The sequence below is a fragment of the Molothrus ater genome, chromosome 6 (genome assembly GCF_012460135.2).
Source record: "Molothrus ater isolate BHLD 08-10-18 breed brown headed cowbird chromosome 6, BPBGC_Mater_1.1, whole genome shotgun sequence".
Taxonomy (NCBI): Eukaryota; Metazoa; Chordata; class Aves; order Passeriformes; family Icteridae; genus Molothrus; species Molothrus ater.
In genome coordinates this window covers 60,362,556-60,388,887 of record NC_050483.2, presented here as the reverse complement: position 1 = coordinate 60,388,887, position 26,332 = coordinate 60,362,556, and the positions used below count along the sequence as shown (strand labels likewise).

Sequence of the window (26,332 nt, the reverse complement as noted above, 5' to 3'; positions counted from 1 at the left end):
CAGCGCCGAGGTCAGCGAGGCACCGCGGGAGCCGCTCGGGCTGCAGGAGAATGGATTTGTTCTTTAAATTGGAGACGGATGCAGCGCCGGCGGCGTTTCAGGCTAAAAGGGATTTTAGGGCTGAGCGATCCGGCTAAATGGGGACAGAGGGCTTGGGGGAGCTGGAAATTCAATGGGAAATCGCGGGACACATGGGCAGCACATTTGGGAGCTGCCTGCTCCGCCCAGGACGGGCTGTGCTCCCACAGGGAGCTCTGCGGACACACGGACATCCAGAGGGATGGAAACCCTCACATGTGCGGGGTTCACAACCTTTCCATGCCTAAAGCAATCAGCCAGCCTGCTTGGATTTAATTATTATGTTTCTTGAGATTTTATTTTATTTTTTAGTTCAGGATTGTTCTCCCCTTAAACTGAGATTCAAATCTTCTGGGGATTTTTTTCCCCAAGGAGGTATGGGCTGCTCATGAAGGAAGGAAAAGAGAGATGGAGGGGAAAAAAGATGGAGGGAAGGAAGGATGGATTTGGGTTGAAAGGGACTTTAAGAATCATCCCATTCCACCACTTTCCACTGTCCCAGGCTGCTCCAAGCCCCAGTGTCCAACCTGGCCTTGGGCACTGCCAGGGATCCAGGGGCAGCCACAGCTGCTCTGGCAATTCCAGCCCAGCCAGGAATTCCCAGTTCCCAATCTCCCATCCATCCCTGCCCTCTGGCAGTGGGAGCCATTCCCTGGCTCCTGTCCCTCCATGCCTTGTCCCCAGTCCCTCTCCAGCTCTCCTGGAGCCCATCAGGCCCTGCCAGGGGCTCTGAGCTCTCCCTGGAGCCTTCTCCTCTCCAGGGGAACCTTCCCAGCTCTCCCAGCCTGGCTCCAGCCCTTGGAGCATCTCCAGGTCCCTCTGATGTTGGGGGCAGCACTTTGGGGTGGGATGGGCCGGGTGGCGCTGGGCGAGGCTGCCGGGATGGAGGGCAGGAAAAGGAGCGGGGTGGGGCGGGGCCGCTCCCGGTGATCCCGGTGATCCCGACAATCCCGGTGATCCCGGGCGCTGCCGCCGCCTGCCGCCCGCAGCGGGACGCGCAGCCCGCACCGATGGGACACGCGCCCCCGCGGACGGACACGCGCCCCCGCGGACGGACACGCGCCCCCGCGGACGGACACACGCCCCGGCTGTGCCCCGGCGCTCCCGGCTCAGGACAAGTCCCCCCCACCCCTCAAACAACCCGGGGTGGCACAGCCGGGACCCAGGGGATGGACACACACCGGGGCCCCAACAGGTGTCTTCCTTCTTTTATCCCTTTCCCCTTTTTCGTTTTCTTTCTCCTTTCCTCTCCTTTTTTCTTTCGCTTTCTCTCCTTTCCTTCCCTTCCTTCCCCCTTTTTCCTTTCCTTTCCTTTCTTTCCTTTCCTTTCCTTTCTTCTTTCGCTTTCTCTCCTTTCCTTCCCTTCCTTCCCCCTTTTTCCTTTCCTTTCCTTTCCTTTCCTTTCCTTTCCTTTCCTTTCCTTTCCTTTCCTCCTTTTCCTTTTCCCTTTCCTTTCCTCTTTTCTCTTATTTTTCCTCTCCTCTCCTTTCCTTCCCCTTTTCCTTTCCTTTTCCTTCCTTCCTTCCTTCCTTCCTTCCTTCCTTCCTTCCTTCCTTCCTTCCTTCCTTCCTTCCTTCCTATTTTTCCTTTTATTTTTTCCTCCCCTCTTTCTTTTCCTCTCCTTTCCTTCCCCCTTTTTCCTTTCCTGTTTCTTCTCCTTTCCTTCCCTCCCTCCCTCCCTCCCCATCCCAGGGCCGATCCCTCCCCGTTCTCCCCCCGGGATTTCCAGGTCCCCTCCTGTCCCTCCCAGCCCCCAGCCCTGCCCGGATCCCTGCCCGTGGCTCCCCCTCGGTTGTGCTGGAAGCTTCACCGAGCCCAACCCCACTTTCCTTCCCCTTCCCGGCCGTGCCTGGCCCGGGACAAACCCTTGTGCAACGCCCGGGGCAGCGTTGCTCCATCTCCCCCGTGCCCAGCCTCCCCTCCTATTCCTGCCCTGCTGGGATGCGATGCCGGCAGCCCCCGGGCCCCTCCCAGGGCACAATTCCCAACACAATTCCCAATTTCCCAGGGTTTTTATTCCCCCCCGCCCCGGGACCTGCCCGCAGCTGGGAGCAATCGGCGGGGCCGCAGCCGCTGACTCAGGGCGGGGATGGTGCCGTCCCCGAGAGGAGGAGGGACCGCGCAGCAAAAGTCCCCTCTGCTGGCGACACTGCCACAGGCAGGATGGGGGGACGCTGGATGCGTTTATCAATTTAAATCGGGGGGGTTGGGAGTGTAGAAGGTGCTCGGTGCACGTTCCTAAAAAAAGGAAAAAAAAAACACCCCAAAAAAATCCCCCCAAAAAACCAAACCAAACTCCTCCCCCCAAAAAAACCCCCAAAACAAACAAAAAACACACAAAAAAAAACCCCAAAAAACCAAACCAACGCCCCCCCAAAAAAACCAACAAAAAAACCCAAACAAAAAAACACCAAAAAACAAAACAAAGAAGAACAAAAAACCCCTAAACAAAGGAACCCCAAAAACAAAACAAAAAAGAAAAAGAACAAAAAAAACTCAAACAAACAAATAAACCCCAAAAACAAAACAAAACAAAAAACAAACAAAAAAAACAAAAAAAAACCCTACTCCAAATAAAACCAAAACAAAAAAAACCCCAAAAAACAAAAAAACCCTATCCAAAATAAAATCAAACCCAACCCCCCCAAAACAACAACAACAACAACAACAAAACAACAACAAAAAAACTAAAAAACCCCAAACAAAAAACCAAAAATTAACAACCCCCCCCCCCAAACAAACTAAAAAACCCAAAACCCCAAACCCCACTGTTCTAAGGGATGGAAAACCCCGGGGTGTCCCCAAGCTGAGGGTTCCCCATCCTTGTGACCCCATCCCTGGGTGCCACCCCGAGCTCTCAGCGCATCCTTTTGGCAACTCCTGCCCCCGTCAGGGAGCTGTGAATCCCCAAACCCCCAAACCCCCAAATCCCCAAAGCCCCAAACCCCCCAAACCCCCAAATCCCCCCTCCTGGAAAGAGTGAAAATCTGAAATCCTGTTTAGTCTGGGGGAAGCAGAGCTGGGGAAGGAGCCCAGGGAGGGTCCCCGGGAAGGGGAGCGAGGCTGGGATGGGGCTGGAAGCACCAGGGAGAGGCTCCCAGGCAAGGAAAAGGCTTTTCCCAGCCTGGCAATGTCCAGCAGGAGCTGCCGAAGCCTCAGTTCCGGCCCTCCAAAACCCTCTTCGGGCTCTAAATCGGGGTTTTCGGACACCAGGATAAACACTTCCAAAGGGAGAGCTGAGCTGAGGGGAGAGAATCCCGTGCTCCTGACCAAGAGCAGGCGGGCACGGCTCCTCCGGGCAGCAGGGGCTCTTTGGGAAAAGCCAGGCTTGGAAAAAACCCGGCACAGCAGCAGGGCAGGAGCTCCTCACCAAAATCTGGCAGGGAGAAGCTGGAAGGAGTCAAAAAGTTTTGGGAAAAGAAAAAAAAAAAAGAAAAAAAAAACAAAAAAACCCCAAACAACTGAAATTCCTTGTGGATGCTTCAAGTTTTTCCAGCTCCTCATTTGTCTCTGGGGTTTGTGGCTGCTTTTTCTTCCGTTTTGGGTTGTTTTTATTCCGGTTTTTTTATTTTTTCCCTCCTCCTCTCCTCCAGGAATGTGACCAGCCAGATGAGGGTCACGTCGGAAGAGTGACGAACGCACGGGGCAGATTCGTCATCCGTGGTGATGAGACTTTCTCCAAATAATTTTCCCCTCTCCTAATAGCTGCAATTTATGCAAATGAAGCCGGGGAAGAGCTAAATGGGGATTTGATGGGACCTGGCTGCCCACGCCCGGCTCTCTCCCAGCGGAGATGGAGGAGGGAGATGAGTCTGTGCTTACATTCCTGGCCGGGCACCTATCCCAGCCCCAGCCTGGCTCCGGGGATCCATCCCTCTCCCCAGGGAAGGATGGGCCCTTGCTGGAACCCTCCATGCTGAGAATTTTAGGCTTTCTGTGTTTCAAGGCACAGAGCCTCAAGAGAGCAAGAAGGATCAGCCTCGCTAAAACTTCCATCTTGCTTTATGTAAATTATTACATTCTAAACGCTTAAACTCTGAGTTTTCCACCCTGTGGCATCACACACTCCTATTCAAACCCCACACCCACAATCCCAGTTCTGTCATTCCGTTTTGGAAGCTTCTCCACGGCCTCAGGTCAAATCCAGCGATCTCCTGAGAGTTTGTGCCTTTGAACAGAGAAAGTCTAAATTGCTCAGCACCCAGGGTTCCAGCAGGCACCCTCAGCAGCAGGGGAAGGAATCCAGACCAGGTGGAATCACCCCCTGCCCACCTGCTCTGGCACCCCCAGCCTCACCTGCACTGGGTGGTACCTCCTGTGCCTGCTCCCAGAGCTTCAGAGCCACACTGATGGCCCCAAAAATTCCCTTCTCCATCCTAGCCTTCCCCGTGGAGCAGTGCAGGGTCAGGAGCAGCAGCACCCCCTGATCCTTTGGGGTTTCCAGCCACAGCTGGTGCAACCCGGGGCAGCACCCACCTCCAGAAGGGGCTGGGTTTTGTCTCAGTTCTTCCTCCTCCTCTTGCCAAGTGTTGAATTGCCACTGACCTTGGCCTTGTGGTGGCTGTGCAGGGACTTTCCCGTGCTGGGGGGGCAGCCCAGAACTGCATTCTCTTCCCCTTCAGAGCAGATGTGGGAGTGTGGGGGGTCACAGCTCAGCTGCAGCTGATCCCATCCCTGGGATGGTCACAGAACCCAGAATGGTTTGGGCTGGAAAAGATCTCAAAGCCCACACAGTTCCCACCCCCTGCCATGGCAGGGACACCTTCCACCATCCCAGGGTGCTCCAAGCCCTGTTCAGCCTGGCCTTGGGCACTGCCAGGGATCCAGGGGCAGCCACAGCTGCTCTGGGCACCTGTGCCAGGGCCTCCTCCCTGGCATTTACAGCATCACAGCAGAGCTGGCACCAGCTGCTCCAGGCATCGGGACAAGCATTGTGCTCCCACTGAATCAGCTCTCCACAGGTGCTGGGCTCTCCTTCCCAACCTTCATCCTGGGGAAGAGCTGAGGGATCCCACCACATCTCCCTTCCCCCATTCCCTGGGATCCCCGCAGGGACCACAGCGCAGGGTCAGCTCAGGAAGGCACTGGGTGTTTTCCAGAAGCTATTTTGGAGGATATCATTCGGATTGCTTCCCAGGGCAGCCTGAATTTCCTCTCCCCCGGGGCCCCAGGCAGGAAGCGGCCTCTGGGTTCACGCTCAGCCCTAATGAGGGCAGCACTTCAACACCGACCGACCGTGGGTGAGAGCTGAGCTGCAACGAGTTTATCTTGATTTCTTCCGGACCTGGGACTTTCCCTTGCGCTGCCACAAACAGTCCCTGCCCTCCCTGCCGGAGGAATCACAAGAACTACCACTAAAACCTGCTGATGTCTGACCCCTCAAACCCCCTTTCCCGTCCCTGCTGTCATCTTGATACTCCCCTGCCCCTCGCGTACACTCATCCGGAGTAGCAAAGAGTGCTCTGAGAGCAGACAGGCACAGTTTCATGCTTATTCATCATCACATGCATCCTGCAAGGCGCTGTGTGTGTGTTTTGCAGCCGCGGTGCTGCGGTCGGAGCTGCTTTTCCTGGAAGGAGCTCCGGGGGCTTCTCCCGGGGTTTGCTGCTGGCACAGAGGGCACTGCCAGGGGCTGGGGGGTCAGAAACACGCGGGACACCTGCGGGACGGGCTGCAGGCAGATGCGGCACCTGCTCATATCCTGGAATCTCAGAATTGTTTGGGTTGGACGGGATCTGAAAGATCATCCAGTTCCTGCTGCCGCGGGCAGGGACATTTTGCACTGCTTTGGCTTCTGTCCTGCGACACCCGCGGGGAATCAGCCCCAGCACCTTTCCCTGTCTCTGCGGGGGCTCAGCCCCAGCCCTGGGCGCTGTCACCCCTCCAGGGGCTCTGTCCCCCCTCTCCCGTAACTCCCCCACCGTGCTCGGACCCCACTCCCATCACCCCCGCGGGGCTCAGCCCTGTCCCCTTCCCGGCACCCGCAGCCCCAGGGGCTCAGCTCCAGCTCCCTCCCCTGCAGCGGCCGCTCCCAGAGCCCCTCACCCTCACCCGGGCACTCACCCCCGGCCCCTTCCCCTCCCTCCTGCCGGGGGAGCGGCGCGGCCCCCCCCGCCCCGCAGCCGAGCTCCGACGGCCGGGGCGGGCCGGGCGGCGAGAAGGGGCTGTCCCAGGGGCCGTGCCCGCTTGCACCGCACCTCCTCCTCCTCCTCCTCCTCCTCTTCTCCCGCCTCTCTCTCTCCGCGGCGGGGGGACAGTCACCACCGGCAGCCGCGGCGCGGTGCGGTGCGCTCCATCCATCCATCCCATCGCATCCCATCGCATCCCATCGCATCCCATCGCATCCCATCGCATCCCATCGCATCCCATCGCATCCCATCGCATCCCATCCCGGTGCGGTGCGGAGTTCAGTCCGAACCCGGTGCGTGGGGACATTCCCCGCATCCCTGCGAGGAGGAGCGGGGCGTCCCTCTGAGCGCATCCCGGAGCGGGGCAATCCCATGGAGGCCGAGGGTTACCGCTGCCGCAGCAGCCGCCACATCGAGAGCGGCCAGTCGGCCGTGCCCAGCTCGGTGCTGTTCTCCGCCGGCCTTTTGGGGAACGTGCTGGCGCTGCTGCTGCTGGGCCAGCACCGCCGGCGCTCCCGCTCCTCGCCCGGGGGCCGCCCGCCGCGGGTCTCGGCCTTCTACGTGCTGGTGACAGCCCTGGCGGTCACCGACCTGCTGGGCAAGTGCCTGATCAGCCCCATGGTGCTGGCAGCCTACGCCTACAACCGCAGCCTCAGCCAGCTGGGGCCGGGCGTGCGCGGCGAGGAGCAGCCGGGGGTGCTGTGCCAGCTCTTCGCCTTCCTCATGGCTTTCTTCGGGCTGGCCCCCACGCTGCTGCTGCTGGCCATGGCTCTGGAGTGCTGGCTGTCCCTGGGACACCCCTATTTCTACCGGCGGCACCTGACCCGCCGCCTGGGCGCGGCGCTGGGGCCGGCGGCCGCGGGGCTGTGCGCGCTGTTCTGCGCGCTGCCGCTGCTGGGCTTCGGGGAGCCCATGCAGTACTGCCCGGGCACCTGGTGCTTCATCCGCATGGCCGGCGGCGGGCCGGGCCGGCTGGGCTTCCCCGTGCTCTACGCCAGCCTGATGGGCTTGCTGGTGCTGGCCATCGTGGCGTGCAACGTGAGCAGCATGCGGCAGCTGTACGGCATGGCCCGCAGGCAGCCCCGCCGCGGGACGCCCCCTGCTCCCGCCGCGCCGCGCATGGAGGAGCTCGACCACCTCGTCCTGCTGGGGCTCATGACCGTCCTCTTCACCGTCTGCTCCCTGCCGCTCATCGTGAGTAATGCCGGGAGAACCGTCCTGCCCCTGGGAGGCTGGGGGGAGATGCTGTGTGCCGAGCAGGGGGCCGGTCAGTGCGGGAAATCCTTCGGGGAATAGCCGGTCCTCAGCGCCGTGCACTCACAGGGAGGTTGGATGGATGATTTGGCCCCTTTGGAATAGCCCCCCATCCTGTCCATGGGGGTCAGGCACGCTGGAATATCCCCCCCACCAGCCCCTGGGAGCCTGGGGGGCTGCATTGGCCCCTCTCAAATTCTCATCACCCCACGCAACAAGGGGTGGTCGTTGCATTAATCCATTTGGAAGAATATCCTTAGCACCATCTCCTCACAGGGAGGTTGGATGGATGATTTGGCCCCCTTGGAATAGCCCCACACCCTGTCCATGGGGGTCAGGCACCCTGGAATATCCCCCCCACCAGCCCCTGGAACTGTGGGTGGCTGCTTTGACCCCCCTCAAGTTCTCATCACCCCACACCTTAGGGGTTGGTCGTTGCATTAATCCATTTGGAAAAATATCTTTTCTCAGCACCATCTCCTCACAGGGAGGTTGGATGGATGATTTGGCCCCTTTGGAATAGTTCCCCACCCTGTTCATGGGGGTCAGGCACGCTGGAATTTCCCCCCCACCAGCCCCTGGGAGCCTGGGTTGTTGCTTTGGCCCCCCTCAAATTCTCATCACCCCAGGAGTTGGGTGTTGCATTCATCCATTTGGAAGAATATCCTTTCTCAGCACCATCTCCTCCTCCTCGCAGAGAGGTTGGATTGATGATTTGGCCCCCTTGGGTTGGTCCCTGACCCTGTCCAGGGGGGTCAGGCTGTTGTTAAAGCACCCTGGAATATCCCCCCCACCAGCACCACTCAGTCCTGGGGAGGTCAGAGCTCTGATTTTGGGATAAACCCCGACACCACCACCAGCTCCTGGCGGCCAAGGCTTTGCCTCCTCCTAAATCCTCCCCCGCTCTGCCCACAGGGACCAGGTCATTGCCTAAAACTCCTTGGAATAATCCCCCCCCACCACCACCACCCCCCTCTCCAAGGGGTCAGGGTTTGTTTGGGCCCCTTGGAATAAATTCTGGAGCCACCCCCCACTCCTGGGGAGGGAGAGATCACTGCTTTAGTCCCTTGTGAGTGACCCACCCCTGCCACCCTCCAGGATCCCCTCCAAGGGTCAGGTTATGGCTTTAATCCCCTTGGAATTAATCCCCCCTGCCCTGGCTCCACTATCCCATTCTGGGAGCTTGCCCACCCTCAACGCAAACACCACATCGCCCAGTCCTCAATTTATCGAAATTAATTAAATAAATTCAATTTATTTCATAATAAATAACAAATAAATAAATTTTAATTAAAGATTATCCTTTAGCCCCCATGGAATAACCCCCCCAGCACCACCACTCTGTGCCAGAGGTACTGGATGAGGGGGGGGTGTCAAATAATTACTTTGTCCCCCCTCTGAGTATCCCCCACCCTGTCCCAGGTATCTCAGTGTTGCTTTAACCCCCATGGAATAATGTCCACCACCCATCCTGGGATGGGGGAATTAATTCATTGCTTAATCCTCCTGGAATAACCACAACAACCCCACCACCCTGTCCTGGGGGTTGATTTATGGCTCAAATTTCCCTGGAATATTTGCTCCCGCCCCTTCTGTCCCGGACAGGGTCATTCCATTGCCCCTCCCTGGATTACCCAATCCCAGCACCACATCCCCAGGGGTCAGCTCATTGGTTTAACCCCCTAAAACAACTCCCCATCATCACCTCTCTGTCCCAGAGGTGTTGGAGGGGTCAGTGAATTATTCCAGTCCTATCTGAGTGTCCCCTCCCCATCCCCGGGATCAGTTTGCTGCTTTAACTCCATTGGAATTGCACCCACCCCCATCCCATCACCCCCCCTCTGTTCCTCTGAGGGTCCCCCTGAGGGGTTTAAGGTTTGGGAGGGGGGTGTCAGTTCCTGGCATCAGACACCTCAATAACCCCCCATTCCCACCCTTATCAACCCTTCAAAACCCCCATTCCCACCCTTATCAGACCCCTCAATCCCCCCATCTCCACCCTTATCAGACCCTTCAAAACCCCCATTCCCACCCCATGAGACCCCTCAATAATCCCCCATTCCCATCTCATCTGACCCTTCAAAGCCCCCAATTCCCACCCTTATCAACCCTTCAAAACCCATCTCTACCCCTATCAGACCCTTCAAACCCCCCCATTCCCACCCCTATCAGGTCCCTCAATAACCCCCCCTTCCCACCCTTATCAGAGCCTTCAGTAACCCCCCCATATCCACCCCCGTGTCCCAAAGCTGCTGGGCAGATCCAGCTCCCTGTGACCCCCCCCAAAATCCTCTCACTTCTTCCCCAGGGGTTGGAGCCTCCTTTGTCCCCCTCCTTTTGGAGCCTCACTGCCTCCTTTGTCCCCCACTCCTGGGTCAGATCCTGCAATTCCACCTTTCCATGGATGGAATCCTGCAGTTCCACCTTTCCATGGGTCAGATCCTGCAGTTCCACCTTTCCATGGGTCAGATCCTGCAGTTCCACCTTTCCATGGGTCAGATCCTGCAGTTCCACCTTTCCATGGATGGAATCCTGCAGTTCCACTTTTCCATGGGTAGAATTCTGCAGTTCCACTTTTCCATGGGTCAGATCCTGCAGTTCCACTTTTCCATGGGTCAGGTCCTACACTTCCACCCTTCCATCACCCCCTGCAGGCAGAGCTGCTGGCACAGGCAGGGCCACCCCAAAATCAGGGTGGGAGCTGTGCATGGGTGACAATTTCCACATCCTCTTCCTGACTCTGGAGCCACCCCATGAGGTGTCAGCCACCCACAGCTCTGGCACAGCTGGGCTCAAACTGGTTTTGTGACCAACCCAGGCTGAATCCCTGCTGAGTTATCCAATGGATGGATCCCATTTCCATGGCAAGGGGATCAGCACAAGTGGGGTGGGGACAGAGCAGCACCTGCCAAGGCTGGATGATTCCTTCATCCATGAAGAAATCCTGGTCACTGGGTCCACATTTCCACCTCTAACATCCTTGTCCTGATAGGATGTGCTGTCCCTGAGCCACGACCATCCCTGATCCTGCCCCACTCCCAGCTGGATCCACAACCCTCAGTAACCCCCCATCCCCACCCCCGTGCCCCAAAACTGCTGGACAGATCCAGCTCCCTGTGACCACCCCACAATCCTCTCATGTCCTCCCCAGGGGTGGGAGACCCCCGGCAGGAGGGACCCCTGATGCCATCCATGGGGTTAAAACTTCTTTTGCTACCCTGGGATTGTTTTTACCCCCACCACAGCAAGACCTCCCTTCATTCCCCTTAATTTCCCTCCCTAATTTCTCCCGTTTGGTGGATATTTATTTTTTTTTTCTTTTTTTGGCCAGATCCGCGCCTACATGGGAGCTTTCGCTGCCGATTTCAACGAGAACGCCGACCTGAGCGCGCTGCGCTTCCTCTCCGTCAACTCCATCGTGGACCCCTGGGTCTTCATCATCTTCCGCACCTCCGTCTTCCGCTCCTTCGTGCGCCGCGTCTGCCGCCGCCTGGGCTCCCGCAGAGCCTCCCTGCCCCAGAAGGGCTCCAGCCCCGCCGGTGACAGCCGGTTCTGTCCCCCGGGCTGCCGCAGGACAGCTCCGCCGCCGCCCGGCATCCCCTGAGCGCCGCGATGCTGCCGCACACGCCGGCGGCTGCCGGCGAGGATGAGGAGCGAGCCTTCGGCCCCGCAGCCCTGCCCTGGAGCATGCCGAGGCGCCACAGGGCGGTGGCAGGGCGGGGACGGCGTCCAGCTCGCTGCGAGGGACGCCGTGAAGGGTTTCTGTGCCCTGCCCACGTTGTGGTTTTGCCCCGGAGAGGATCTGGGATCTCCTGGGATGTGGGAATGTTCCGAGCAGCAGCGATTTGAGGAGGGTTTGGGGAGATCCCAGCTCCAGGAAGGCAGAGGCGCTTTGGAGTGTGGGGGACACACAGGGAGGAGAAGCGAGGGTGTGTCCCTGTGGAATGAAAGTGGTTCAGTGTTTCATCACCCTGGCCTGTGCATGATCCCGTTCCGTGCCAAGGAATGGGTTTGGGGTGTCCCCAGACTGGGTGAGGGGCAGGAGGGACTCAGAAATTCGAGCAGCAATTCCTGGTGGGAGGAGGAACTGGATGCAGGTGGAATCCCTCCCTGGCACACCTGGAATCCCTGCCCAGGGTCTTCCCTATTCCCAAGGCAGGGCTGTGGTTTGTCCGCCCTTATCTCGCTCTTCTCTGGAAAACTCTGAGCACTGATGATGCATTTGTGCTCCTCAGCCGTACCTGTTGTGCTGTAATTATTTAAATTCAGTATTTATGACTGTCCTGAGCCTTAATGAGAGCAGTAATTGAGAGAACACAGAGCCTCCGTGCGAGCATGCAAGAGGGCAATCCTTTTAATGGAAGATCCATTTCCTCTAAACCACAGGTATTAACTGGATCTAATTTTTGCCTTAAGTGACCATTTAGGCCAAAAAAATTACGATGACCAACGGTTTAGTGCCCTTGGAGGAGACAGAGGGTATTTCTCTCCTCTGTTTAGCTAAGCCTTGCAAGGTGTAGCCGTGTTCCTGCCCGCTCTCACGTGATGTTTACTCTTGGTTCAAACAGATTCTGCTTTTGAAGGAAAAATATCTTGGAGTTTTTGGAGGTGACCTGCTGGGGTTGCCTCTGGCTGTTGCTCCCAGCTGGATAAAAGGGCAGAGCTGCATTTGGGGATGTTTTGGGGGCACCTGTGAGCTGCCAGCTCGGTGCGTCTCCTCGGGGTTTTCCGAGGAGAAAGAAGGAAACGAGGGTTGGTTCATGGATTGGTTTCATGTTACTGGCATGGTATTGACTTGGAGATGGCTCACGTGGGGCTGCAGAGTCAACAGCTCCCAGCCTGCTCCGTGGCTTTCCTGGGATCTGTTCCACTGCAGCCAGGTGAGATAACAGCCCTGGAAAACTTTGTTGTTGTTGTTCCCCTAAACTGGGATCTCCTTCCCCCAGAGAGATCCGGGCTCCACTCGGGACAGACGGAGCAGGCACGGCCAGGCTGGGAGTGTTTGATGTGGGATCATGGAATAATCACTGAGGTGGGATAAGATTTCCAAGCTGAGGGCATTCTGGGTGTGCAGGGCATCATCTGCCCCTGGTGCCTGTGAGGATTCACCCCTGGAGAGGCCCTGGCCCAGGAAATTCCCTGCCCCATGACGTGTGTGTTTGGATCCCAGGGTAACCACCATCCATGGAAATCAGTAATTAAACCAACACAAACCAAATCATTGTTCTTTATTAAGGTGCAAAAATAGACTCTCTCTGAGCCCTGAGACGATGCAAACACCTCATCACTGACCCATCCATGATTTTATCATCTCAGGAAATAACCCATGGAGCCATGAGTGACCCCCACCCATCCCTGCAGCATCCCTGCTCCCTGGCTGGGACCACACATTTCCCAGTGACCTTGACACGCTCCCCTGGCTGGAGCAGCACTTTTAATCGGGATCCTGCCCTTCCTGCTGTGGGAACAGACTCGGAGTCTCCAGCCGGGCGCTGCTGCTGCCTCCGGGCGAGCCAAGCGGCGGCTGCAGCCAGCGAGACTTGGGCTCCTGGCTGCTCCTCAGGAGGATCAATCCTCACTCCCGGCTGTTCCTCCAGGAGGATCAATCCTGGCTCCCGGCTGTTCCTCCAGGAGGATCAATCCTCACTCCCGGCTGTTCCTCCAGGAGGATCAATCCTCACTCCCAGCTGTTCCTCCAGGAGGATCAATCCTCACTCCCGGCTGTTCCTCCAGGAGGATCAATCCTCACTCCCGGCTGTTCCTCCAGGAGGATCAATCCTCACTCCCAGCTGTTCCTCCAGGAGGATCAATCCTCACTCCCGGCTGTTCCTCCAGGAGGATCAATCCTCACTCCCGGCTGTTCCTCCAGGAGGATCAATCCTGGCTCCCGGCTGTTCCTCCAGGAGGATCAATCCTTGCTCCCAGCTGTTCCCGGGGCTGCTGTGTCCCCATCCTCGCCAGAGATGGCAGCACGTCCCCAGCCAGGAGGAGCCAGGAGCCCACGGGTGTTCCCCACCCCAAGCTGGTCCCTTGGGCAGCCCATTTTCAGTGCCTCAACACAGAATTCACAGAAATCCCAGAATCACAGAATCACAGAATCACAGAATCACAGAATGATGAGGCTGGAAGAGATCTCTGAGATCATTGAGCCCAACCTGTGCCCTCACCCCTCACCCAGACTATAGCACCCAGTGCCATGTCCAGGCTCTTTTTAAACACACCCAGAGATGGTGATTCCACCTCCTCCCTGGCAAGAGCATTCCAGCACTTTATTATTCTTTTGGTGAAAAACTTTTTCCTAAAACAGGTACAGTTTGGGGCTTCAGGAGTTATGTGGAAGCTTAGATCCCCTCCTTACCGAGTCTGGGAACAATCAAAATAAAAGGGAAATATAAATCAAATATGAATTGGAATGAAAAATCCCGACAGCGCGCGGGTTGGTTTTGTAAATGTTGCTAAATAGGAGCCGAAAAGGCTCAGGGAGCTGCAGCTGAGGAGGGGAGAGCGGCTGTGGAGCCCTGGCTGATCGCATCCTCCGCCGGGCTCCTGCAGTGCTCAGTCATTCCCCTGGGGACCCCTCCGTGCCAGCCTGGCGCTCCCCAAGGGCCGGACCTGCCGCTTAATGGAGGCGATAAAGAGACGCTAAAGAGACGCTAAAGAGAGGATTTAGAGACGCTAAAGAGACGCTGCTCAGCTCGGGGCTGCAGCTCCACACCAGCGATGCTCTTTGGGGGCTCTTGTATGTCCCTGTCCCCGCCAGCACTGCCAGCTGCCCTGTCCCACGCTGTCACTGCTGCCACCAGCATCACCTCTCCCCGCATCCCGCTCCTTTCCTGGATGTAAATCACACTCAGGGTGTTGTTTGGGTTTTTTTTTGTTTTTTTTTTTTTTTTCAGCTCATGAAATCCAGGCACAACTTTGCTCAAGTTCATTTCCCGACAAATTTTGTTTCGCTCTTGCAAAGAGCCCTTTTTTTATCTTTTTTTTTTTTTTTTTTTATTTTTTTATTTTTTTATTTTTTTTATTGCCTCCTGCATTTTTCAGCTGTTCTGCAAGCAGGGAGGCCGTGCCTGGGCAGGCAGCAGTGCCGGGGCTGCCAGCAGCCAGCCAGGGGTGGCTTCCTCTGGTTTTTAACCCATGCACCCAAAACCTGGCCCAGTGCTCAGCCCTGCTTGGCCAGGGTGGGGAGGGAGGCTGCTGGAAGCTCGGGAGCACGAGATAAGGGGTGGGAAGGTTTGGAAGAGAAGTGTTGTGTGGATTTGTTAAACACAGGTCAGGATGGGCGTTTGGCTCAAAAGAGGTGAAATCCACTCACCATAAACAGGTTTGGTTCAAAAAGGATGAAATTCACTCGCCATAAACAGGGGTTTTTTGTTCAAAAGGGATGAAATTCAATCACCATGGTCTGGAGCATGAGATAAGGGATGGGAAGATTTGGAAGAGAAGTGTTGTGTGGATTTGTTAAACACAGGTCAGGATGGGGGGTTTGGTTCAAAAGGGGTGATATCCACTCACCATAAATGGGTTTGGTTCAAAAAGGATTAAATCCACTCACCATAAACAGGTTTGGTTCAAAAAGGATGAAATCCACTCACCACCAACAGGTTTGGTTCAAAAAGGATGAAATCCACTCACCAACAACGGGTTTGGTTCAAAAAGGGTGAAATCCACTCACCATAAACGGGTTTGGCTCAAAAAGGGTGAAATCCACTCACCACCAACAGGTTTGGCTCAAAAGGGATGAAATCCACTCACCATAAATAGGTTTGGTTCAAAAGGGATGAAATCCATTCACCATAAATAGGTTTGGTTCAAAAGGGATGAAATCCACTCACCATAAACAGGTTTGGTTCAAAAGGGATGAAATCCATTCACCATAAACAGGTTTGGTTCAAAAAGTGGTGAAATCCACTCACCATAAACAGGAGGGCTGGACTCCTCCATGTCCCTGGTGCCAGAGCCACCCTTTAAAATCCACCAGGGATGGAGCAGGATCCCAACACCCTCCGCAGCCACAGGCAGCAAATTCCAGAGGCTGAGCCTTCTCTATGAAGCTCATCAAACTTTCCTATAAGCTCAGAGTGTTTTCTCCAACTGGGCCAAGCCTGGAAATATTCTTGTAGGGAAAACAATGCCAACAAACCTTGACTGCATGTATGAGGGGCTGGAGCGTGTCCAGAGAAGGGAACGGAGCTGGGGAAGGGTCTGGAGCACCAGGAGGGGCTGAGGGAGCTGGGAAAGGGGCTGGAGAATCCCTGAGGGAGCCGGGCAGGGGCTGCAGAATCCCTGAGGGAGCCGGGCAGGGGCTGCAGAATCCCTGAGGGAGCTGGGCAGGGGCTGGAGAATCCCTGAGGGAGCTGGGCAGGGGCTGCAGAATCCCTGAGGGAGCCGGGCAGGGGCTGCAGAATCCCTGAGGGAGCCGGGCAGGGGCTGCAGAATCCCTGAGGGAGCTGGGCAGGGGCTGCAGAATCCCTGAGGGAGCCGGGCAGGGGCTCAGCCTGCAGCAAAGGAGGCTCAGGGGGCCCTTGTGGCTCTGCACAGCTCCTGCCAGGAGGGCACAGCCAGGGGGGTCGGGCTCTGCTCCAGGGAACAGGGACAGGACAAGGAGAAACAGCCACAAGCTGCACCAGGAGAGGTTTGGATTGGATATTGGAGAAAATTTCTCTGCCCAGGGCAGTGGTGGAGTCCCCATCCCTGGAGGGATTTAAAAACTGTGAGGATGTGGCACTTGGGGACAGGGGTCAGTGGTAGTTCTTGGTAGTGCTGGGGGAATGGTTGGACTCAATGTCTTAGAGGACTTTTCCAACTTAAATAATTCTAGGATTTGATATGGCCCTCGCTAGAGGCAGGACACGAGCTAAACATGGAAGCAAGGGGAAGAAAACAAACACTTCCCAAGGCAGGACAGATTGTACCAAGCAGCCTGTTCCTGGTTTCCAGCACACAAGGGGGAATGAAAAAAAAAAAATACAAAAGCCCAGCAATTTTCCTATTATTGCAGAAAAATCCCATCAGAGACAATTGTCAGTGGAGAAGCCTGAAGCCCCAGAAGGGTATTTAAGGCTCCATTAGGCTGCCAGGAAAATGAGCTCCAGAAGAAGCCAAAACCCCTTCCTGAGCTGTGACACGGAACGCCAGAAAGGAGTGGGAGGCTGGGAAAAGCCTTGGAGGATCCTACAGGGTGCCTGCTGCTTGGAAAGGGGCTCTGGGTGGGCATTCTGCAGCTGCCTGCATGGATCAGGGCAGGGCTCAGCCTCAGCTGGGTTTGTGGGAGGCACAAAGGAGGGCTGAAGGTGCCAGGGTGCCCCCAGCCCTCTGGCATCAAACAGGATGGCTCCCACCAACAGCTGTGTCCCTTGCTGGGGTGCTCTGCTGGCTCAGGACTGGAAGCAGGGCTGAAGGAGCTCCTGGGATGTGTTTTCCTGGTGGTGAGGTGGTCTGGGATGGCTTAAACACCATCCCCTCCGTCCCACCCATCGATCTGACCATGGGAACAGAGCTGGGGCTGGGGCTTTGCCACCTCAGCCTCAGCACTCTGAGGAGCCCTTGGGGCTGTGTGTGAGAGCAGAAAGCAAAGCCAGGCCTGGGAGTGGCCCCTCAGAGATGGAGGTGCTGCCACAAACCGCAGCTCCCCCGGCACTGGAGTTTGTTGTGCCCCAAGTTTCCTTTGCGAAGTTCCTGTTACAAAAGCGTGGTTTTAAAATAAAATAACAGCCAAAGCCACCGGTGTGGCTGCGACCTGCTGTGTCCTCGCTGGAGTCTGCCCTGCTGCTGAGGTGCAGGGAGTAAATTGAAAGTTAAATTGTTACAGCTGTCAGGACAGCCCCAGGGCCACGGGAGGGAAAAGATTTTTTATTCTGGAAGTTACCTGTGAAGCACCAACTGCTGAAATAGAAGCAGCTTGAGTGAGGGCTGGGGTCCTAAAGGATGGAGGGGGCATCTGAGGCCACTGGGATGGAGTGTGTGGATTTCCCAGCCCTGGATGTGTTCCAGGTTGGATGAGTTTGGAGCAGCCTGGGATAGTGGAAGGTGCCCGTGGCAGAGGGTGGGACTGGATGGGCTTTAAGGTCATGGCCAGACAGGCTGCACCCCTTGGGGACTTCTGGTGACATGTAGGAGAGGGGGACGATGGGGACACGGCCTGGTGCCAGCCGTGGGGCAGGGAATTCTCCGTGGGCTCCTCTGGAACAATGGGAATTGCCCTGCACAGCCTGGGCTCAGCTGGGCTCGGGGGCTTTGGGGTTCTGTAGCACCGGGGCCGGCTGTGCCTTGGGGCTCTCAGGCCAGACTGGAGCTGGCCCAGGGCACTCCCGGGAATCTCTGACCACCGAGGGGCTCCTGGAAGGCACTGGGATTCCAGGATTAGCACCGGGACAGGCTCCATGCCATTCCAGGAGCCGCACCAGGACTGCTGGAGCCGTGCCGGGATTGGCCCTGAGAGCTGCTCCCGGTCTGGCACAGGCACTGCCCGTGCCCCGGGGCTCTCCAGCCGGCACCGGGCTCCTGGACCAGCACCAGGCTCCAGGACTGACACCGGGGCTCCTGGACCGGCACCGGGGCTCCAGGACTGACACCGGGGCTCCTGGACCGGCACCGGGCCGATTGTAAGAGACGCTCCCGCTCGGGCAGCGGGGCTGGGCTGCCGGAGTCGGGGCTGGGTCTCACCGGGGTCTGTCCCAGCGATCCCGGGGCCGCCCCAGCGCTCCCAGCCCGGCACTGGGGCTCTCGGACCGCACCGGGACTGGCCGTGTCCGGGGCTCTCACACCGGTACCGGGACTCTCGGTCCGGCCAGGGTCGCTCCGTGCGCGTTCCCCGCCTCCGCTCCGTCCATCCCTGCGAGCGCTGGCCCGGGGGGGCCCGGGGCGGTGCCGGGGGCCCGGGGCGGTGCCGGGGGCGGCGGGCGGGGCGGTGCCGTCGGGGCGGGCGGCGCCGGTGCCGGTGCCGGGGGCGGCAGCGCAGTCGGGCGTGCGGCGGCGATGAACGGGACGGGCCGGGCGGACGGGAGCGCCGGGGAAGCGCTGCCGGCCGGGGCTCGCCCGCTGGTCAGCGCCCTCATGTTCTCGGCCGGGCTCCTGGGCAACCTGCTGGCGCTGGGGCTGCTGCTGCGCGGCCGCCGCGGGGCCCGGCAGCGCCCGCCCGCGCTGTTCCACGTCCTGGTGCTGGCGCTGGTGGTCACCGACCTGCTGGGCACCTGCTCCGTCAGCCCCTTGGTGCTGGCTTCCTACCACCAAAACCTCACCCTGACCAGCCTGGCCCGCGGAGGGCACATCTGCCTCTACTTCGGCTTCGCCATGAGCTTCTTCGGCCTCGCCACCATGCTCATCCTCTTCACCATGGCGCTGGAGCGCTGCCTGGCCCTGGGGCGACCCTACTTCTACGAGCGCTTCCTGAGCCCCCGCACGGGGCTGGTGGCCCTGCCGGCCATCTACACCTTCTCGGCCGCCTTGTGCTCGCTGCCGCTGCTGGGCTTCGGGCGCTACGTGCAGTACTGCCCCGGCACCTGGTGCTTCATCCAGATGCACCTGGAGCCGCACCGCAGCCACGGGCTGAACGTCGCCTTCTCGCTGCTCTACGCCACGCTGCTCCTCTTCCTCATCGTGGCCGTGCTGCTGTGCAACCTGAGCGTGATGGCGAACCTGGCCCGCATGCACCGCCGCGGGCAGAGGAGCCGCAGGGTGGCCGCCCCCGAGCAGCCCCGCGGCGCCACGGGCTGCGGGCGGCGAATGTTCTCCATGGCCGAGGAGATCGACCACCTCCTGCTGCTCTCCATCATGACCATCACCTTCGTCATCTGCTCCCTGCCCTTCACGGTGAGTGTCGCTGGTTGTCCCCTCGCCCCAGCACTCGCTTTTCTGTCCTGGCCTTTGTAAAACGTCCCCCCAGCTCTGCTGGCCGGACCTCGAGGGTTGGGGTGGAAGCTTGGGAGAGCCCAGCTCAGCCATGAGCTTGGCAATTTGCACATCAATGGGGAGTGGGGGAATCACTCCCTGTGTCCCCAGAGCCAGGAGGAGGATGGGGTGTCAGGATCACAGGGGGCAGGAGCATGGGGTGGCAGGAGAATGGGGTGACAGGAGGATGGGATGGTGGGAGAATGGGGTGACAGAATGGGGTGACAGAGGATGGGGTGGTGGGAGGATGGAGTGGCAGGAGGATGGTCTGATGGAGTGGCAGGAGAATGGTGTGGCAAGAGAATGGTCTGACAGGAGAATGGTGTGGTAAGAGAATGATGTGGCAGGAGCAGAGGTGCCCTCCCACCCCACAGAGGCTCCAAGGCCAGGCCGTGTGGCTCAGGCAGGGTCCCCTGGACCACACATCATCACTGAGATTCCCAGGATCCAGGAACTCATGGTGGAGGTGCGAGGAATGGCAAAACAACCAATTACACTTCTAGAGAGGGGATGAAGGAGCTGCCCTGGGCTGGAGGCAGTGGATATCCCTGCTGGGTGGGATGAGTTATCCCAGATTTCTGAGGATGGAGCTGGAGATGTGGGAGGCTGTGCCCACCTTGCTGTCAGACAGAGGTTTCTGCTCCTCTGCAGCAGCACTGAGGCGCTGGCACCGAGCTGGGAGATTTCTGGGAACAGAGATCTGGCACAGCAGCCACAGCACGTGTCATCCCAAGGGACATCCCCACATCCCATGCCCCATCCATGCACGAGGCTTCCAGCAGAAATCTGGGATCAAAACAGCCAAGTGAAGAAGTGGAGAGAGCGAGTGCCCTGCCTCTGTCTGGGCTCTGCCCTCCCAAGGGCCACTTTTCAGCCATCCAGGTGCTTTTCCAGCAGGAGCATCGATGGATCCAGAGCCTGGGTGTGTGAGCCCCCCAGTGCAGGAGGTCGTTTGGTCCCTGAAGAAGTGACCCCAGCAAGGCTGGGAGCACAGCCAGTGCTAATTTCGTACTCTTGGTGTTAAATAGACTCTACCTTCCCTTCATCCTCCCTTGCTTTTCCTAAGGGAAAAGGAAATAACCACAGGATACAGCTGAGCCAGGGTTTTAGAACAAAGAAATAATGTTCAGATGCTCGTGAGCATCCCAGGAGCCTCAACACCCTGAGAGACCCCAGCTCCTGACCATGAACCCCCAGAGGATGGACAGCCCTTCCCGTGTCCCAAAAAAGCCCTGGGCTGGCTGCTGTGGTCAGCAGGAGCGGAACCCCTCGGTGGGGACACGTGGGCAGGGCCCTGGAGCGTGCTGGGGGCAGAGGGGCTGGGAAAGCAGCCCTGGCCGGGCTCCCATGGGCCCTGTGGTGGCAGATATGGCCTTATCCAGAGCCAGCTTCCCTTTTCCCACCGCCCCGCTCCCATGCGGGGCCACGCTTGGCAGCGGCTCAAACCCAGCTGCCTCCTTGGGGTGACACTTTCTCCCCTGTCCCCGGCTGCCCACAGCTCCTCCCAGGAGCAGCCCAGGCACACAAACCCCTCAGGCCGTGAATTCCTCCCCAAAACCCGCCAGAGCTGGGAAATGCTGCGGTGCGGTGCCATCCCGGGGTGGTACCCGGCGGATGCCAGGCAGGGCAGGGATGCTCCAGGGATGCTGCCCAGCCCCATCCCTGCGTGTGCCCAGCCCGGAGCGAGGGGGTGGCGGGTGACCCGGGTGAGTAAGGAGTGCTGAGTCACCTTCCAGGAAGCCCCGCGGGCTGGGATGAGTCGGCAGCGCAGGAAGGAGCGGCGGGGTCGGCGGCGCTCACGCTGCTCACCCTCTCCATCCGTGTCCCACGGCTCTGGCTGCCGTGTGGCCTCAGGGTGAGAGACACCAGAGACGCCACTTCCTCCAGCAGCTCGGCTCCGGCTGTGCCTCGGAACGGGGCAGAGCACGGGGCTGGCTTGCCCTTAAAGTTCATTTAAACCCACATATCGCCGGCCAGGGGTGTGTGTACAAATCATGAACAGGACGGGGCTGCTGTGGAACGTGCCTTGAGCTGTTTGATTTTCCAGCATCAGTCTCGTTACATGGTTATGACAATGGGAAGATGCCAGCAGCTCACATCCCAGAACTGAATGTTACAACTTATTTTATAAGTTTTTTTGACCAATCGCACAAAGCAAAAGCACATTGACAGTAGTTCCATCCAACCACCATAAGCACAGGTACCTTTGGTTAAAACAATGCCTGCTTATTTTGAATACAGTACCTGCTTGTAAGCCTTAAAACACAAGGCTCAGAGCTCCACTATTAAGCTTCAAACTTCCTAATATCTGGCTAGATAAACTTTTCTGTAGCTTAGGGAGTTATTCTAGACAAGCTTTAATACAGAGACCATTGTTGTATTTGTCCTTGCTTTTCTACTTTTTAAATAATTTTTCTGCTGACCAATCTCATGGCTGCTGCTTAGCTCTAATCACAGTTCTGCTGTCTCTGAAGCCTGCCTTTTGCAGCTTTCCCAAAACCTCTGATTTTGTAGATTCCCACACCACAGAGTTGGCAAATTTGCTGTGAGAGCCCAAATCGCCCCAAAAGAGCTGCCTGGGGGGGCAGATCTTGGGAGCCCAATCTTGGGATTGTTTCTCCCTGGTTGAGGGAGGTGATTGTGAGACCCCACTGCAGTGCTGTGTCCAGCTCTGGGGTCATTCCAGCACAGGAAAGACCTGGAACTGTTGGAGTGAGTCCAGAGGAGGCACCAAGTTGATTAAAGGGATGGAGCAGCTCTGCTGGGAGAATCAGGATTGCTCACCCTGAAAAAGAGAAGGATTTGAGGTCACCTAATTATGACCTTTCAGTACTTGAAAGGAACTGTAGGGGAGATAGAGAGAGACTCTTTACAAAGGCTTGGAGTGACAGGACCAGGGAGAAATGGATTCAAACTGACAGAGAAGAGGTTTAGATGGGATATCAGGAAAAATTTCCTTACTGTGAGGGTGGTGAGGCCCTGATACAGGTTGTCCAGGGAAGCTGTGGCTGGAAGGGTTCCAGACCAGGTTGGATGCACCTCCTCCAGGCAGCGCTGACACAACCAGAGCACACAGCCTCAAGCTGTGCCAAGGGAAATACAGGCTGGATATGAGGGAAAAGTTTTTCACAGAAAGAGTGATAAAGTTCTGGAATGTTCTGCCCGGGGAGGTGGTGGAGTCCCCATCCCTGGGTGTGTTTAACAAAGCCTGGATGTGGCACTGGGTGCCAGGGTTTGGTTGAGCTGTTGGGGCTGGGTTGGACTCGATGACCTTGAAGATCTCTTCCAACTTGGTAATTCTGTGATTCTGTCAATTCTGTGATTTCTGTGATTCTGTGAATTCTGTCATTCTGTCATTCTGCGAATTCTGTGGTTCTGTGAATTCTGTCATTCTGTGAATTCCATGAATTCTGTCATTCTGTGATTCTGTCATTCTGTGAATTCCGTGAATTCTGTCATTCTGCGATTTCTGTGATTCTGTGAATTCTGTCATTCTGTGAATTCCGTGAATTCTGTCATTCTGCAATTTCTGTGATTCTGTGAATTCTGTCATTCTGTGATTCTGTCATTCTGTCTTTCTGTGAATTCTGTGAATTCTATGATTCTGTGATCCCGTGAACTCCATGATCCTGTGAATTCTGTGATTCTGTCAATTCTGTCAATTCTGTGAATTCTGTCATTCTGTGAATTCTATGATTCTGTGATCCCGTGAACTCCGTGATCCTGGGAATTCTGTGGATGTGCCTTGGCTGAACCCGGCCTAGCAGAACAACAAGATTTGTTTTGTAACCTCCTTTCCCCGCCCTGATTTCACAGATCCGTGCCTACGTGAACAAGTTCAGCGAGGCAGAGGATGACCACAGGTGGGACCTGCTGGCCCTGCGTTTCCTCTCCATCAATTCCATCGTGGATCCCTGGGTCTTTGCCATCCTGCGCCCGCCCGTGCTGCGCCTCATGCGCTCCGTGCTCTGCTGCCAGGTCACCCCCACGGCCCCAGACAGCCACGCCGTGTCCTCTGCTGTGACAAAGCTGCCAGCGCAGCCACACCTCTGTGGGCAGCAGATCCAGGAGGATCGAGCCTCCTGATGGGCAGTTCTGGGCCCCTCAGTTTGGGAAGGATGTTGAGATGCTGGAGAGCATCCGGAGGAGACAACGAGGCTGGAGAGGGGCTGGGAACACAAACCCTGTGAGAAAGCACTGAGGGAGCTGGGGGTGCTCAGCCTGGAGAAAAGGAGACTCAGGGCTGCCCCCATCACTCTCACAGCTCCTGAAAGGTGCCTGGGCTCAGCTGGGGCTGGGCTCTTTCTCCAGGAACTGACACAACCAGAGCACACAGTCTCAAGCTGCACCAAGGGAAATACAGGCTGGATAGCAGGAAAAAGTTTTTCACAGAAAGGGTGATAAAGTTCTGGAATGTTCTGCCCAGGGAGGTGGTGGAGTCCCCATCCCCTGGGTGTGTTTAACAAAGCCTGGATGTGGCACTGGGTGCCAGGGTTGAGTTGAGCTGTTGGGGCTGGGTTGGACTCCATGATCCTGAAGGTCTCTCCCAACCCAGTGATTCTGTCAATTCTGTGATTCTGTGAAGCTCTGCCTTAGGGCTCATCCAGTGGCTGCTGCAGCCTGGGCCAGCTGGGGGTGGCTCAGGTGTCACCTGGGAAGTCACTGTGGCCTCTCACTGGGACAAAAGTGCAGCAGGGGGAGGTTGGAAGGGCTGGTGAGTCCCTGGGGTTGGAAGGGCTGGTGAGCCCCTGGGTGCTGCTGGCACCCTTGGGGCTGGAGGAGGGCTCAGCCCTGCTGGGGAGGGCTGGGGATGAAGCTTGGGGGGTTTTTGTTGTGACCCCATGGCTGGGTGGTGTTGGGAAGCAGAGGTTACTGCTGGTGTGCTTCCCAGCAAGGTCTCCGTGGGTTTTTGGGATGCACAGCTCCTGGAGATGGGGCTGGGTGGCTGCAAACACCCATCTGTTTCCCCTGATCCATAAGGATTGGGAAGGAGAGGAAGGAAGCAGTGTATCCTCAAAAATTCCTCCTTTTTTTAGGCTGGTTGCCTAAAGAAATGCACTTTTTCAGGGCCAGGTCTGTGTGCTCATGTCTGTCTGTCTGTCTGTCTGTCTGTGCCACACCCCTGAGATTTTAGGCGCTGGTGGGTCCCTGAGGGGCACCAAAGTATTAAAAAAGCCAAATTTTGGTACTTCCCTGGTGCTGTGATGGAGCAGAGCCTCTCCTCAGCACCCATTTGGAAATTCCCTCTGCCCTACGATTTTTGAAAGAGCCAACAAAGGGAATAAAGAGCCTGAGCAGGGAATGGTCACAGCCATAAGCTTCACCCACATCCAGGGTGGTGCTGCTGGTGGGGTTTGGGTTTGTCCTTGATTGGGATGAATATTTATTAAAAAAAAAAAATCAATAAAAGCAAAAAACCCACTGCAAAACCATCCAGGTTTTGAAGTTGGGGAGCATCCTTCAACACCACTATTTTGTTTTCTGGGATTCCTCTTGCTCTTTGGGACTCCAGGATGGTTCCCACTGGGATGAGGAGCATCCAACTCCACATCCCAAGGCCACCACTGCCATTAGGAATTTCATTGTGGCTCCCATTTGAGCAGCATCCAACACACCCAGTGGCATTTGTGCAATTCCCAGTGTGGAGTCTCATTTGGGAGCTGCAGCTCTGCTCAGGGAGCCCAAAAGTGCCGAGATTTGGGGCTTTTCCGTGGTTTGTGAGTCGAGGTGATGTAAAAAAAAGAAAAAGAGTTATTATTTAAATAATAAATGTCTCTCAAAGGAGCCTGCTGAATCATGTGTGGGTTTGTGCTTGTGATGCTGCTCAGGGTAGATCAGGCTCCTGGAGGAAATGTGTTGGATGTGGGATGAAACCACGGGAATGGGGGGAGAGGCAGCAGGAGAGGCTGGCAGGGGGAAGTGGGCGCCTCCAATTTCCTAAAAAGCGGCAATAAAATGTATTTTACAGATGTAGAATGACAATTTTTTAACAGAGCTACAGAATTTCCCCCCCCCCATCTCTGAGCTCTTCCCTAAAACCTGCTGATCCCACGGGCAGGGAGAGGCAGGCAAAGCTCCCACCTGTTATCAAAACACCACCCCCAAAAATACCCACCCTAAAAAAAGGCAGAATTGAGGTCACTTCTGTCAGGCAGCCAATGTCCACAGGAAGTCTCCTGGCCTCCCAAATGTGTGTGGGCAGATGTCAGGCAGGGGCTGCTCCTGCTCAAATGAGTTTTTGGCAGCACCCTGTGGCTGGGGGGCTGTGCAATTTTAGGAGTAGGGTTCCCAGATGTGGCTGCCCATGGGGGTGAAGCTGGGGTGCTCCCCACACCCATGGAATGTCCTTAATCCTGGTGCCAACCTTGGGAACCCAAATTTGGCACCATCCCACCCAGCACTGGCAGGGCACAGTTGTCCCTTCCCAAATGATTCCCTCAGCAGGAGGAAAAGCACATTCTGGGCTCAGTTTTGGGGCTCCCATCATGGCTCAGGGTGTGCTCAGCTGGAAAAGGAGCCAAAAATCTTAAGGAAGAGCCTTGGGTCCTTGAGCTTTATTTATCTGGATGGTCATGACCTGGTTGCTCACGCTGGAATTTCAGGACCAGTTGCCCAATTCTCCTCTAAGCCAGGGGGAATGGCTGCCTGGAGTGCAAAAGATAGAAGGAAAAATATAAAAAAAAAAAAAAAAAGGGAAAAATGTTGGAAATGGCCAGGAGGTTGCATCCTGCAGGAATGTGACAGGGTGGGAGGAGAGCCCAGCAGGAGCCATGGCACAGCCCAAAAGCAGGATTCTCCCAGAATCCAAGGATTCACTCCTGCCAGCCCCCAGCTCCTCTGCTGACCACTAATTAGCAGCTGCTGGTTTTTTTGGGAGGTTTGTGGCTCCTCATCAGGAAATTCAGGGCTGGGAGAGAGCCTCCCAGCATCCATCCCCTGGGATTGGCTTTCTGCTGCAGGAGAGGCCCTCTCCCAACCATCAG

General features: G+C 56.8%; 2 protein-coding genes across 2 annotated transcripts; both read left to right on the top strand.

The window, feature by feature from the left end:
• The first annotated feature begins 6,418 nt into the window (after positions 1-6,418).
• On the top strand, positions 6,419-13,861 carry PTGDR (prostaglandin D2 receptor). The gene is made up of 2 exons (XM_036383909.2): positions 6,419-7,400; positions 10,792-13,861. Exons 1-2 carry the CDS (start codon positions 6,579-6,581, stop codon positions 11,062-11,064), a joined length of 1,095 nt encoding a protein of 364 aa, XP_036239802.1. The 5' UTR covers positions 6,419-6,578; the 3' UTR covers positions 11,065-13,861.
• Positions 13,862-18,437: 4,576 nt separating this feature from the next.
• On the top strand, positions 18,438-23,435 carry PTGER2 (prostaglandin E receptor 2). The gene is made up of 2 exons (XM_036384292.1): positions 18,438-19,271; positions 23,166-23,435. Exons 1-2 carry the CDS (start codon positions 18,438-18,440, stop codon positions 23,433-23,435), a joined length of 1,104 nt encoding a protein of 367 aa, XP_036240185.1.
• Positions 23,436-26,332: the final 2,897 nt, after the last annotated feature.

Excerpts from the sequence above, each read along its gene's own strand:
- PTGDR (XM_036383909.2), top strand. The coding sequence starts at position 6,579 with ATGGAGGCCGAGGGTTACCGCTGCCGCAGCAGCCGCCACATCGAGAGC. Across the intron at positions 7,401-10,791 it reads TCTGCTCCCTGCCGCTCATC|ATCCGCGCCTACATGGGAGC; the intron begins GTGAGTAATGCC and ends TTTTTTGGCCAG.
- PTGER2 (XM_036384292.1), top strand. The coding sequence starts at position 18,438 with ATGAACGGGACGGGCCGGGCGGACGGGAGCGCCGGGGAAGCGCTGCCG. Across the intron at positions 19,272-23,165 it reads TCTGCTCCCTGCCCTTCACG|ATCCGTGCCTACGTGAACAA; the intron begins GTGAGTGTCGCT and ends CTGATTTCACAG.